A 15,637-nucleotide genomic window follows, 5' to 3' on the forward strand; every position below is an offset into this window, starting at 1 on the left:
ATTTTCCCTAGGCTTTGATCTACAAAGTGTATGTAGGCCTATGTCCTGTGATGTTTTAATAACATAATTAAGTGGAATTAATTCATGTAAATATATTACATTAATGGATAAACTAAGTGGATCTTATTATCAATTAAACTTTTACTTTAAAATACACGAAATCTATTTCTATACATTATTTCTAAACTTCGATAATTAATAGAAACTATGTTGAGCAGTAAGCCGTTAATTAATAATAGCGGGAATTCAGCGATTTATCGGACCTATTAGCATTTAGCAGATTCTTTCACTTGGTTCCTTTCTTTAACTGCGATAACAACGTTAATGTAGAAGATGCCAAAATATGAGAGGCGCAGAAAGTATAACAAGGAGTGGGAGAAGCTGCCCTGGGCTAAAGATAATTGTAGTTTAATTAAAATTATATACCATTGAAAGCCTCAAAATTCGATGCCGGTATTTATTCATAATTCAAAATCACTACCATTTAAAAAATGCACCATTACACTACAGACACACCGAATGCAGAAAATTAATATTTTCAGGCTGGCTTCAAGAGGCTAGAGATTTTAAGAAAAATTCAAAAGAAGCAATTTGTAAAATACGTAAATTTTGTAAACAAATAAACAACAGAATACAGCCTGAACAAATAGCAAAATGCAAATATTAAAGATAAACATTATAGCTGAATAATGCCATTTAATGGTTGTGTCTTTGTATTAAATAATATTAACAATGAAATTATTACAAATCTGTGAATAAATATAAATGGTTATGTTCATAATTACACTGTAAGTTTTTTTTAAATTTATTACTCCTTTCACTATCAACTTCAGAGATAATAGGCTATTTTCTGGCGCCTTGTTAGTATATAGTTGGCGACATTGGTCTGAAATCATCTGGCAACCCTGTGCAGAAAGCAGTTTTCAGTTTTGTGCTGAGTACCGAATGTGTAAGTGGTGTCATGAGGTACAGTACAGAACAACGCACTTTTATTTGTAATACTTTCCCAAAAAAGTCTTCGTGGAGAAGGTGTCGTCGTAAGTTCCGTCGTCAGTTTTCCGATTCCCTTGTGCCGGATAAAAAAACAATATATCGACTGGTAAAGAAGTTAAAAGAGACAGGATCTGTACAAAATACTGTAAGAAGCCTAGTGTGAATAAACGTGCATTAACAGAGGAGAAATTTACGGAGCATTTACAAGAAAGAGGTAAGCGTTTTATGTTTTTATCGTACCGCATATTACTATTGCGCTTTGACGGTAGGAAGACCACTCCTATAGCATGCGGAGCCGCTAGATCTTCGGTTAAGAGGTGGCGTTTCATCTCGTCCACCCGGGTATTTTTTTCCCAGGGGTTCAAGGAAGACGCTCATTTTCCTATTAAAAGCCTTCTCTGCCATTACTATCTTTCTTTTCACTTCCTGGTAACAACTCATGTTACTATTTACAGTACACTTCAAGTATTTGAAACTGTATATTATGAATGAGGAGGATAAGTAGGTTATTTTACGACGCTGTATCAACATCTTAGGTTATTTAACGTCTGAATGAGATGAAGGTGATGATGCCAGTGAAATGAGTCCGGGGTCCAGCACCGAAAGTTACTCATCATTTGCTCAAATTGGGTTGAGGGAAAACACCAGAAAAAAACCTCAACCAGGTAACTTGCCCCGACCGGGATTCGAACCCGGGCCGCCTGGTTTCGCAGCCAGACGCGCTAACCGTTACTCCGCAGGTGTGGACCATATTATGAATGATGTATAGGAAATGATGGAAGATATTTTTAACATATGTTTTTATAAAAGGGTGTTAATAAAAATGGAATTTTGTTTTACAAAGATATGTTTATGTTCCAGTTTATTAAAGTATTTTACTTATCTGCAGTTTTTACATTACTGGTCACAAAAAACGTATACTGTATATTTGGTGTATACTGTACTATTTTTACAAGGACGGAGTATCGTAATTCCTTTATTTTCACCAATTTGTCGTTTAAACATACCACGTGCAGACTAGTCTAGCAAAGTAAATTAACTTGTCTTAAAGAGTGCATTACTGCTGTAACGTGAAGTGTTTTAGTGATGGTGTGTGTACGATGTGATTGCAGTGTGTGCCCAGGAAAGGATTCGGGTTTCGTCGAGGTTACACCTGCATCTGCAGGACAGGGTACTTCTCTCACGATTCTGATGTCACCAAGAGACACTTCCGGGGCGAAGACGTGGAGGAGGCGTTCCTCTCCGGGGGCGACAGCACACTCTACAAGTAGGTGCTATTGCATTCTTACACACTGACTAGAGTAAGCAATCAGTTACTGAGGAAGATAAACACTGTACATATAGAGTGGTTCAAAAGATTGTGCTCAAACTGAAGAAGTTTAGAACGGGTTGGAATATAACAGTTTTGCAATGAGAACCCATCCTCTACGTCATTGCTTCACAGAGTCCACTGCACTGCCCAATGCACTTTGCACGTGCATTAACAAGACAATTCTGACTGGGTGTCAGTGCAAACTGTATACGTGACGGCGAAATAAACACATGTAAGTTACATATTTATTTACAATTTTTATTTTTATTAAGTAATATCCGACAGGAAGTGTGTTGAGGTAACTTGAATGTTTTTTTATTGACAGAAACATAACACTTAATATAAAACGTAGCCTATTGATGTTTCTTTCGTTGTTTTTTTTTTGCGTTGATACCAATTATATCAGGAGTAATAAATAGTACGACTGACAGAAACCCTGAGAATATGGTTTAAATTAGCATCTGAAATACTCGATCGCGATTTTGTTTTTGTACATTTGAGGACAGAAAAAAGATGGTTCACATATACAAGTTGAGTAAAACTTAAAGTAAACAAAGTTAAGCTCCTTTCTGTGATCGATACCACACAATTATCTTTACATGCTGTGCCAACCTAAGATTTTATTTATCTAATGTAGACTAACCAAACATAACAAACGTATTTTTTATTTATCTAAACAACACTATTCTGAAGGTCAGAACAAAAAAAGATCGATCGCAAAACTGCGTCACCTTTGGACTCAGGCTCCGCCGTCTAGTTCCGCCCCCTAGACTTACTGCAATAATCGCCGAAGATATATTTGGATACTTCACAGCAGTACTCTTTACCTCGTTGCACCGTGCATTCACGGCTATTTGCACGCTTGAAATTTTGAGCATTTGTGAAGCCCTGCTCTACGTCTAGCAACTAATTCTGATTCAGCATATGCCCATGAATGTCAGAACTACATGATGGGCAACATATCAATAAAGTAATATATATATATATATATATATATATATATATATATATGCAAATATTTAAATAGTCAAAGATTACTCGAACTTAACAATTAAGTTTGTATTTCACCAAAAAGTTGTTCGAACTGTCGACCACACATTGAGCGCTGGCATTGCATCGTCAAAGGAAACTGGTGCACTTTCCCAAATATCTCCGGCATTTCCCGAACGACATCAGATGTTGCAACATTGTAGCGCAGAATGTTTTTTGAATCTTATCACCGTTGTCTCATAAACTAGACTTTTAATATGCCCCCGAAAGATTTAATGAAAAGGCATGAAATCGGGGGAGTGGGCTGGCTATTCAATCGGACTTCCTCCTCCGATTCAACTCCCGGGATATGCGAGATTTCGAAAGCTTCGTACAGCAAAAACAAAGTGTCCTGATGCTTCGTCCTATCGCATCACGTGTCACTGTGTGTATGAATAGTCATCTACACTTTTTATGAGCAGTTATCCATTATTTTAATAATCAATGGTTTTTAATTTTTATTGTTAATTTTTAATATGTAACCATCACACATATAATACGAGGGTTATTCAGAAATCAACTTCCGATTGTCAATTGTGGATTGTTAGATGGTTGCAGGAAGATAGCGCTTGCGCAGTAGCCACGAATAAAGACGTAATAATGCTCCCATGCATCGCGCATTCATTTCCGTTCAGTAGTCTATGAGAAACAGCTGTTGATAATGGACGCTATTATTACTCATCCCGCGAGTTGTGAGGTCTGTTCGTTTATTTGATTTCTTCATACAGAAGGAGTTAACGCTGCTGAGATTCACCATCGATTGTGTCTGTTTATGGCAACATTATGAGTGATAGTGCTGTACGGGACTGGTGCAGAAAATTTAAGAATGGGGGTGAAGATGTGCACAATGAGGGAGGTCAAGAACGACATTCAATTGTGACTCATGAATTCGTTCAACAAATTGAACAAACTGTGCGTGAAAGACGTCATTTCACAATTTCTGAACTCTCTGAAATGAGGAGCTCATGGACGGAGTGAAAACCTGGCTGAGCACACAGGCGGCGTTCTTTTATGAAGAAGGAATACACAAGCTAGGCCCACGTTATGACAAGTGCTTGAATTTATATGGCGACTATGTTGAAAGGTTTGAAGGTTTCGTAATAAGCTGTTTTTTTACGGTGATGGGTTGTTAGCCCTTCGCCCAGAATCCAGAAATGTATATAGAGTGTTGGTTGGGAGGCCGAAGGGAAAAAGACCTTTGGGGAGGCCGAGACGTAGATGGGAGGATAATATTAAAATGGATTTGAGGGAGGTAGAATATGATGATAGAGACTGGATTGATCTTGCTCAGGATAGGGACCTATGGCGGGCTTATGTGAGGGCGGCAATGAACCTCCGGTAACTAGTAAGTAAGTACTACTGTATGTTGAAAAATAGTGTCACTATCCAGGAACGTTTTCTAGGCAATAAATAGTTTGTAACATTGTTTGTGTTTTTTTTTGTAGCCAATCGGAAGTTGATTTCTGAATAGCCCTGAATTAGTATATGTTCACAAGTGGCATGTTTACTAAGAGCTCTGGAAATGTCTTATAAAGAGTTCTTGTAAGTCTCTACAGTTAAACGTGGTGTTAGGATGAAAGAAGCAAAGTACGTCCGATATAACAGGCTTGTAGCGACTGAGGGTTACCTCGGAAACTACAGTTTCCTATTCTAAACATGTTATATTTCGGCACCTTTTATAGGCGTCTTCAGTTTGAGCGTAACTTTTGAATCATCCAGTGTATGTCAAAGATTTCAAGAAAGAAATGTAGCAAAGAAGAAATAAGTCGTCTTCGGTGGTCAGGTGATTACCACACTTAACTACCTCGGACGAAAGTGACGAACCGGCACATAGAATACGTTATCCAGCTTCAGGAATTAAACTGCGTTGTATTGGTTTGAGCGTTTTATTTTTGTCTACGTTTCTATCATTACTTTAATATTGCAGAACTCGCAATTACAAATCAAACGAGTGGCCGCACAGGTCCGTAGCTGCCCTTGGTGTCGAGATATTACTGAGGAAGACCACGCGTCAGGATAATTTTATACGCAATTTCGGCGCCCTCATGCCCGTAGCGAGGGAAATTGGCGTTATTGGACGTGATCACACAAGTTTCATTGGTTCATGACCTAATTACTAGAGATGAACACGAGCGATAATGCAAGGCTAACAGCACCCGCAAAGCCGAAAACCCGCACGACAATGTTGCCTGTCATTAACTGCTTGTAAGCAAACGTTCAAAACATCGGGACTTCGGGAGTGATCAACTCTCGAACGTCAAGCAGCCTTGAATCGTTACAGTTGTTTATACCAGACTGATCTTTTATCTGTTTTGGTAACTGTTAGGAGACAGTAGTCATCGATGAACCGCTGCTTTCAATGGACCGTTGCCATATTCTTGGTCATATTGAATGCGTATGCGTGAAACGTCACCTCAAGGTTCCCCCTCATGTATGTTACTCCTGATTGTCTTTGGTGGCGGCAGCAAACACGTGGGCTGAACAAGAAGCTCAGATACGTTTTTGTTATTTCTACTATAATTTTAAAGTAACTTTACGTACAGCGTAGATTGGCTTAATGACATTAAGTTATGAAATGACATATATAGTTGGAAGCAGTGTTCTGTCTGCTTCCTTTTTAGTTGTATATTCATAAATTTTGTATAACCTCTTCAGCGCTCTTGAAGTGTGATTAGAAAATGGCGAATTCGCTATGGGATGGACCAGCTGGAGTTCCCAAGATCGGACTGCATTTTAAAATGGATGAGGTACATGTGCCAAATAACCTATATATGCCCGTAAATTTATTTTTGAAAAAAGTCTTCATTTTCACAAATGTTGCTTCATTTAGTCATAGTAAGAGAATAACAATGCAAAATCTCCGCTTACATAATCATTAGTGCCCATTTAACCGTGGGTCGAAAACGACCCTGTGGGCACATGAACAACCTTTTCATGCATATTACAGTAAAGTCATCATAACGATTATTTACTAAATCTGTTGGACATAATTAATAAAATAATGACTCCCTTGCTTAATATAACTCAAAAATGTATTATTATAGTTATATTTTGTGTATACAAATACAAAGGGACATATGTACAAAACTACTATGCATATAAACTATCTCTGTTACTCAGAAATTCCAGGTGGGTGCCATATAATAGGTCGTATTTACTAAGGTTGTTGGACATAATTTAGTCAACCTTTTACACGTTTGATATAACAGGATTTTTTATTACTGTAAGGATTCAGTTTTTACAAATATATATATATATATATATATATATATATATATATATATATAAAACAATGAATTTACAAAACGATTGCTACCAATGAAAAAAAAAAGTTTTGCAAAACTATAGCCTCCTAAACCAAACAAAATATTACCGGTAACCACTAACCAAATAAGTACTGCTTTCATGAACTTACAAATGAAGGGGATGTAAGAAAGAACCCAACAGGGTAATCATCCAAAGTGGGAATCCAACCAACACCCGAGCGAAACTCCGGATCGGCAGTCAAATGCGCTACCGCCTGGAACGCGGCTCCAGTGGCTTTCCGCTTCTCGCTTAGCTAGCTAGCTACTTGTCACGCCAGATCCCAGAATTCACCAGTCATCAAAGACTGTCGACGGTTTTCATCACTTTGTCTTGAATTTCGTACGGTTCCCACCGACATCATTTGTCTTTATATTTTTGCCGAACTGCTTATATAATCATTATGGTAATGGATATATCTCTATGCGTAATGCTGACTTCGTTTATTTTCATTTATCAGCTGACCGAACAAGTCCGTCCTTTCACACAGACCAATATTAAAAAGAAAACACAATATCTGTCGTATTTCTGAGAACTCTCTGTGGATGCTTTCCGAGAGGGGACACAATTCCCTTTCACTGCACACTTCTCGATTGTTTCTGATCATATTCTAAATCTAAGGCAATTCAAAAGCATGGAGTGACATAATAAATTTCAGTTCGCAGCACAGTTCCCAAGCGTTCTGTGAGAGTTATCAAACAGTTATTTTTAAGTTAGTAAGACTCTGTATTACAAATAAATGTGGAAGACGCTATGTCGTATGCAGAAAAACTTTTGTATCGCGAATATGACGAACTTTGTTCTATTTCAACAAAATTTGAAAACAAAAATTAACCAATATGTACATTTTATGGCTCTATAGTCAAAGAAACAGCAACACTGCGTTCTCAAGCACAAAGCGGAATATGCAACTTATTTATTAGTTTATTTCTATTAGAGTAATTTATTATGCCGCGTAAAAATTATTAGTTTTTATTTTTTCTATATGACGTGAGTAATATTCGTAAAAAATTACCACGTAATTTACAAGGCCAACTCTGCTGACAGAACAGAAAATGTCGTGCGCACCAGCGGTTCTGAAACTTTTTCAATGACGTGTGACTATTTTTAATTTCAAATGTATTATTAGCTACACCACCAACCAAATGAAATTAGGGAAAACCTCATGTGTTGCTCTCAGAGTCTTAATTGAATTTTCACTGCTTGAATACCAATAAACTGAACGCTTTATTTCACTATAATTAATTAACTTGTAGTTAATCTTTAAATATACTCGAAGTATATCACAACATTTGTAGAAAAAAAATATAACCATGTCTTTACATATTAGTAAATGAATGAATGTTCAATAATTTCTTCATAAACACATAATATCCCTGCTGATGCTAGAATCCATAACTGGAATAAAGAAAAACTTCCAGTTTCGGTGTGAAGATTGTGCTTGTTCATCAGAATACAACATCTTTATGTCACGTTTCAATTGAATTAATCTGAGTCTTAAATCAGTTTAAAATTTGAAATTAGCCCTATATATTTTTATATAAATTAAAGCAAGCCCATATTCACAAAGCCAAGTAGTTGTACATAAAGACGATACATGTTTTGAACTACAACTGAAATGAGAATATATATTCGTTTCCTCTTGCCAACCAAAAGTATATTAAACTTATCGTCGTGATTACTTGCCTCGGACTTCAGCCAACTAGACAGTTCTATCAGTTCGTCTTTCTCAGTAGTAGTTAAGGTTTTTGGAAAGATGTCTTTAATAGAAAATGGGCCACTATAAAGCATTATGATATAAAGTTTCCAGGAAAATATTACTTAAAATATGTGAGCAGGTTACCACAATGCATTTTTATATTCGCTGCCAGTACAGTAATTAGAAGAACATTACCTTCACACAACAAAGCACTGAACACTGGAAAGGAACATGTGCTTCCACAATCTGTTTCTTTAATGATGAGCCCCATGTTTTATATTAGATCTGTTATTTTGTTCTGCACTGAGAATAAGGGAAGTACTTGCCCAATACAAGTTTTCATTCAGCTGGTTGAGGCGGCAAAATATGCCTGCCAAAAGCTATACAAATAACTTCACATAATAAATAAATGTGGGAGTACACAATTTTGGTTTTTCTTCACGTAAAATAACCTTGCCCCTAAATTGGAATCTCTACTGATATGCTTGCATTTTCCAATATTTATTTAGTTCTACAAGTAGTGCCTTCGGAACGATTCACTGTATAACATACCATAAATCATGAACGGCCTAAATAATCATCATACTATATATTTTTATATTTGTTTAGACAAAACTTTTTCGACTAAGAATTAGTCGTCTTTCAGTTTACATTTTAATCCATATAAATTTTACAAACACAAATTATCTTGATTCAATGTGATATAATTATCGTTCTACAGTGAATATAAATAAGCAAATCTTTATGAAATCCACAAATTCTACTCCATAAAATATAATAAAACAATAATTCACAATTGGACAATAATTACATATTTTACAATATTTTACAAGATATAATTTTAATTGTAAACTTTCTGCTACGCCGCTCTTGGTTCTTTACCTCTTTCAGGACTATCACTTAATAAGAATTGCCCCTTTAACTCCACTACTTTAGCTTGTCCGCCACCTTCATGTCCATCTCTTGCTGAGCATTCCTCTTTATGCCCCACCGCTTTTACATGTCCGCCTTCTTCAGGTCTATCACTTGCAGAGCACTGCCATTTTTACTCCGCCGCTTTTGCTTGTCCGCCTCCTTCAGGTCTATATCTTGCAGAGTATTGCCATTTTTACTCCGCCGCTTTTGCTTGTCCGCCTCTTTCAGGTCTATCTCTGGCCGAGCATTGCCCTTTATGCTCCGCCGTTTTTCCTTGTCCGCCTACTTAAGGTCTATCTCTGGCTGAGCATTGCGCTTTATGCACCGCTGCTTTTCCTTGTCCGCCTCCTTCAGATCTATCTCTTTCTGAGCATTGCCATTTATGCTCCGCCGCTTTTCCTTGCCCGCCTCATTCACGTCCATCTCTGGCTGAGTATTGCCCTTTATGCTCTGCCGCTTTTTCTTGTCCGCCTCCTTCGGGTCTATCTCTGGCTGAGCATTGCCCTTTATGCTCCGCCGCTTTTCCTTGTCCGCCTCCTTCTGGTCTATCTCGGGCTGAGCATTGCCCTATATGCTCCGCCGCTTTTCCTTGTCCGCCTCCTTCAGGTCTATCACTTAATAAGAATTGCCGCTTTTTAGTTCCACCGCTTATGCTTGTCCGCCTCCTTCAGGTCTATTTCTGGCTGAGCATTTCCCATTAAGCTCCGCCGCTTTTCCTTGTCCGCCTCCTTCAGGTCTATCACTTAATAAGAATTGCCGCTTTTTAGTTCCACCGCTTATACTTGTCCGCCTCCTTCGGGTCTATCTCATGCAGAGCATTGCCCATTATGCTCCGCCGCTTTTCCTTGTCCGCCTCCTTCAGGTCTATCTCTGGCTGAGCATTGCCCTTTATGCTCCGCCGCTTTTCCTTATCCGCCTCCTTCAGGTCTATCACTTAATAAGAATTGCCGCTTTTTAGTTCCACCGCTTATGCTTGTCCGCCTCCATCAGGTCTATCTCATGCAGAGCATTGCCCATTATGCTCCGCCGCTTTTCCTTGTCCGCCTCCTTCAGGTCTATCTCTGGCTGAGCATTGCCCTTTATGCTCCGCCGCTTTTCCTTGTCCGTCTCCTTCAGGTCTATCTCTGGTTGAGCATTGCCCTTTATGCTCCGCCGCTTTTCCTTGTCCGCCTCCTTCAGGTCTATCTCATGCAGAGCATTGCACTTTATGCACCGCTGCTTTTCCTTGTCCGCCTCCTTCAGATCTATCTCTTTCTGAGCATTGCCATTTATGCTCCGCCGCTTTTCCTTGCCCGCCTCATTCACGTCCATCTCTGGCTGAGCATTGCCCTTTATGCTCCGCGGCTTTTCCTTGTCCGCCTTCTTCGGGTCTATCTCTTGCAGAGCATTGCACTTTATGCTCCGCCGCTTTTCCTTGTCCGCCTTCTTCGGGTCTATCTCTTGCAGAGCATTGCCCTTTATGCTCCGCCGCTTTTCCTTGTCCGCCTCCTTCAGGTCTATCTCTTGTTGAGCATTGCCCTTTATGCTCCGCCGCTTTTTCTTGTCCGCCCCTTTCCTGCTCTATCTCTTGCTGATCATTGCGCCCTTTATTCTCTGATGGTTTTGCTGTTCTTCCTCCTTCTGTTCTTCATCTTACTGAACATTGCGCCCTTTATCCTACGACGCTTTTGCTTTTATTCCTCCTTCTCTTCTTGCTCTTACTGAATTTGCGCCCTTTATCCTATGACGCTTTTGCTTTTCTTCCTCCTTCTCTTCTTGCTCTTGCTGAATATTGCGCCCTTTATCCTAAGACGCTTTTGCTTTTCTTCCTCCTTCTCTTCTTGCTCTTACTGAATATTGCGCCCTTTATCCTACGACGCTTTTGTTTTTCTTCCTCTTTTTCTTCTTGCTCTTACTGAATATTGCGCCATTTATCCTGCGATGCTTTTCCTATTCTTCCTCCTTCTCCTCTTGCTCTTACTAAATATTGCGTTCTTTATCCTCCGACGCTTATCCTTTTCATCCTCCTCCTCTTCTACCTCCTAGTGAATATTGCGCCCTTTATCCTAAGACGCTGTTGTTTTTCTTCCTCCTCCTCTACTTGCTCTTACTGAATGTTGCGCCCTTTATCCTTTGATCCTTTTGCTTTTCATCCTCCTTCTCTTCTTGCTCTTACTGAATATTGCGCTCTTTTTCCTTCTACGCTTTTGCATTTCTTCCTCCTCCTCTTCTTCCTCTTACTGAATATTGCGCCCTTTATCCTCCAACGCTGTTCCTTTCCTTCCTCCTTCTCTTCTTCCTCTTACTGAATATTGCGCCCTTTATCCTCCGACGCTTTTCCTTTCCTTCCTCCTTCTCTTCTTCCTCTTACTGAATATTGTGCCCTTTATCCTCCGACGCTTTTGCTTTTCTTCCTCCTCTTCTTGCTCTTACTGAATATTGCGCCCATTATCCTCCTACGCTTTTGCGTTTCTTCCTCCTTCTCTTCTTCCTCTTACTGAATATTGTGCGTTTTATCCTCCGACTATTTTGCTTTTATTCCTCCTCCTCTTCTTCCTCTTACTCAATATTGCGCCCATTATGCTACGATGCTTTTGTTTTTCTTCCTCCTTCTCTTTTTCTGTTTACTGAAAATTGCGCCTTTTCTGCTTCTCCGACTTTAGTTTTCTGCGTGCATGTGACGTTTTTTCTTTCTGATTATTATGGTATTTCTGCACCATAACTTTCGCTACTGCGCATGCTTCTCCTACTGCCCCGGTATGCATACCCCTTACATATATTTATCTGCTTGCTTTTGCTACTCCTATTTCTCATCCTCGGCTCACATTTGCACTTTCAATGATTCTTCTACTCCTTCTTCACATCGTTATTCTTTCCCTGCTCTACATTTTCTCTTTATCTGCCTCCCATAATCTTCTAATTATACTAGCTTCCTTTTTGATTTCATTTCTTCATTAAACCATGAAAATCATTCCACTTAGCCCACCATTACGCGAACTCGATGATAGCAGGATAGGAATAGTCTTCTTCACAACAGCTCTTTTCACTTAAAAATAAGAACAAAATAAGAAAATATACTTGTAACTAATAATAATTATTGAAATACCACGTACAACTTATAAAATTTTGGTTACATTTAGACCAAATATAAGACGGGAAGCTTAAAATTTTATCTTGCGATTAAATTGAAAGTAAATATGTTTCGATAGAATGCGTATTTATAATTTAACACTTTATGTAACTAAGAGGGTTGAAGACTGCACATAGAAAATATGTATGTACCAAAGAGAAAAATCATAGAAAAGAGCGCTATCTTGTGCTACTAGTAATGTAATATCGTAGATTCTGCATATCTATAGTAGTAAGAGGGCTACATAAAATACAAAGATATATAATTTTTCTTTGTGGTTTGAGGCAGAACAAAGTTTCAATTATTTTTTCTTTTTTTTATATATAATTTTAAACGATATTGGTACTTACATTTTTTCTATGTCTAGTTTTCAGACATACATTGACACCAGCCACGTTACTCAGCTATTGAAATATTAATTATTTTAGGTTAACGTTTATAAACTTATTCTCGATCACATTTTATAAATTTTTTCAGTTACAAAACCCAAGTTCTTTGTTGACTTCAATCCCTCATCAAAGAATGTACAGACAGGAAAGCAAAGGATCAACTCAACTTCAAAAATGTTACTGTCTTTCTCTCAATTCAGATCGAGAGTCCTGAGGATATAAGAACATTGTTTACTTATTGGCACGAAGCGTCTATGAAATTTTATAGACAATTGGAGAGGTGAGACTGAGATAGTCTAAAGCCACATTTTTAACGAATACACTTTTTTGTGCAAGTTCATTTCTTACGTATAATATGTGGAAAGTACTGGAAAAATATTTCGAAATATGCTCAAGAAATAACTGAAATATACGCTGAAGAAATTAGGAGCCTACCGCACCTAATGGTAAGTCACTGAACTCTAAACCTTTAATACGCTCTCTTGTGAAAGATTGTCTTTGTGGCTTAGGATTATATCCTTCTTACAACATCAATTAGTACGCCGGAGGACATATTTTGGAGTTATTCTAGTCTACTCTATTTAATTCAGCACTGTTAAATTTCCCTTGAGTGTAATATACAGGATAACGTATAGATGCCTTAGAATTACAAGAAAGTCATATTGTAGGCCTAATTCGCGTGTTACAACAGAGAACAGTTGATAGAATATTGCAGTACTAACGTAAAAAAGCACCCATTGCATATCTGAGTGTCACTGGTTACAACCCAGTTTTTACCGTGGATTGCGTATGACACGAGTTTTGCATTGAGCATTTATAAGTGAAGGTTTCATACTATTTGTGATATTACGATAATATTAAAATATAAAAGTACATAGTAAATAATGTTATAATATTTGGTTTAAAATTCCACATTGCTAGAAAACGCGAATAGACGAACTTTTGTTAGTTTGTTACCATCCCATGGCCAGATTACTTTTATTTAGTCTAAGCCAAACGTTATGTAATTTAACAATTGCCTTTGCTTCAAGTTTGTTTGAAGATTAGGAAAAATACCGGAAATTATTATGGATAGTTATGTGACGAATAGTAAATGATCGGAACTCCACACGATATCGCTAAAGTAGCGTACACTGTGAGTAACCAACTGCTCCTTCAAATTTCTAGACAATTATTTGAGAGAGCATACATATCAGTTTTTCATAGTTTCGTTCCAAGAATAAGAGGATAACTACGATTACAGAAAATGTTATGTGGGCGTATTTCCTAGAAAAATATAAATCAATGAAATCTTTCATATTATTGTCTATTTATTGAATGTTAAAATGCTGGATAAATTTGAGTTGCTGTAATCTGATTGCATTAATATTGTGTAAAATATCATTTATAAAACATAGTGCAGCAAAGTATTCTAATGCGGAAAAGTAGGGCTGCATTGTTTCTTTACCACCCTCATTTTCAATAAAATTATTTTATTTTAATGCAGGAAATGTATGCCCTTCAATTCAGAAATAAGGTAGTAATTGTCACATTACGATATGGTAGTATAAAAATACATTTGATCGGTGTTAATATATATGAAACAGGTTTCATGCTCTAGTAGCGGGTCAAACGTTTGTGAAAACTGTAATTTCAATTTATCGAAAAAAAAACTAGTCTACTGAATTACATTATATAAATATATTTTTAATTTTGTGGATACATTTCCTTTCCAAAAGACAAATGGTTGACTAACGAGATTGTAGTTTGTGATCGTAATCTTGTCTTGGCCAATTAAAATGACTGAAATCCAGTAAATTATAATATTGAAGTAAAATAAACGATATCACACTCGAGAAAAGAGTTCAGTAGTTTGTAGGGTTATTTTAATGTTCTATCCCCATCGGTGGTATCATGGTTCCCAATATGGTCTTTGAAACCAACATTCGCAGGTTCAAATCCGTAATAGAGCGATAAAATGCTTGGCATATTTTTTAGAGAGGGAAGTAAAGCTGGGACCCGGTGTCGTAGATTTACGGCAATTAAGAAATCTGTCCGAGGGGGAGATCTCCAGGAATATTTCGTCGGTCATATCCATGTGGAAATTTCAAAGGTGCGCAATCGGCTCGTACCAGTGACATCAGTTTGTGTGGGATTGTCCTGGCACTGACTCCTGAGCCCTACTCTACCCCACCGATTCTGAAATAGGGTCAGTCTGCATAGCAGTTAATAGGGGACCGGGAAAAAATAAAATAACATTATAGAGTAATAATAGTTTTTAAACTTTTGCATGAAATAAAGACGACATTTAAATTGCTTCTTCTTAAATATTACTCTGTTCTACATTCAGCTCCAGTCTTTTCCACCCTTTTGGATTAGTGTGTGTCCGTGGACGTTGATGTATATTGTAGAACGTAGTAGTGTGAAATTTGATTTTAAAAACGATACAACCATCTAAATCTGACCTGCTCAGAATGATAAGTTAGAGAGATTCAAAGAAATGCATCCCGCAACACACATATGTAACGTGCGTGTACGGTGGAAGGCGATTTCAAGGAAGAACCGAAACAGCGGCGAGTTATAGTGTTTTGCTTATAAGAGTTTACGTATCTAGTTCCTAAGATGGCCATAAATAGAACAAAGATATACTATGAAATATTTCATTGCATTAGTTTTAAGATATTAAGAAAGTTGATAGGTTGTTCGAAAATAAAACGTATTTGGTGTCATGAACTAAGTTACAAACCTTAATGAAATCAAAAAGCATATGGCACAGATACTATTAAAATATTATTTACAAAAACCAATTATTTTTACATTCAAACATTTTAAATGCCTGCATAAAAGTAATATAGCCGAAATCTATTCTTCAGTATAAACTCCTAAATTTTTAACGTAAACAAAACAGA

The 15,637-nt window shown here is 37.5% G+C and overlaps 1 protein-coding gene across 1 annotated transcript in view; it reads left to right on the forward strand.

Moving 5' to 3' along the window:
- The window catches only part of smog (G-protein coupled receptor 158 smog), a 426,301-nt gene that overhangs the window by 295,985 nt on the left and 114,679 nt on the right, over nucleotides 1-15,637 (forward strand). The window contains exon 5 of the mRNA XM_069822646.1: nucleotides 2,106-2,260. Coding sequence (XP_069678747.1) covers nucleotides 2,106-2,260 — 155 coding nt within the window. The remainder of the gene's footprint in view (nucleotides 1-2,105; nucleotides 2,261-15,637) is intronic.

The sequence above is a fragment of the Periplaneta americana genome, chromosome 3 (genome assembly GCF_040183065.1).
Source record: "Periplaneta americana isolate PAMFEO1 chromosome 3, P.americana_PAMFEO1_priV1, whole genome shotgun sequence".
NCBI lineage: Eukaryota > Metazoa > Arthropoda > Insecta > Blattodea > Blattidae > Periplaneta > Periplaneta americana.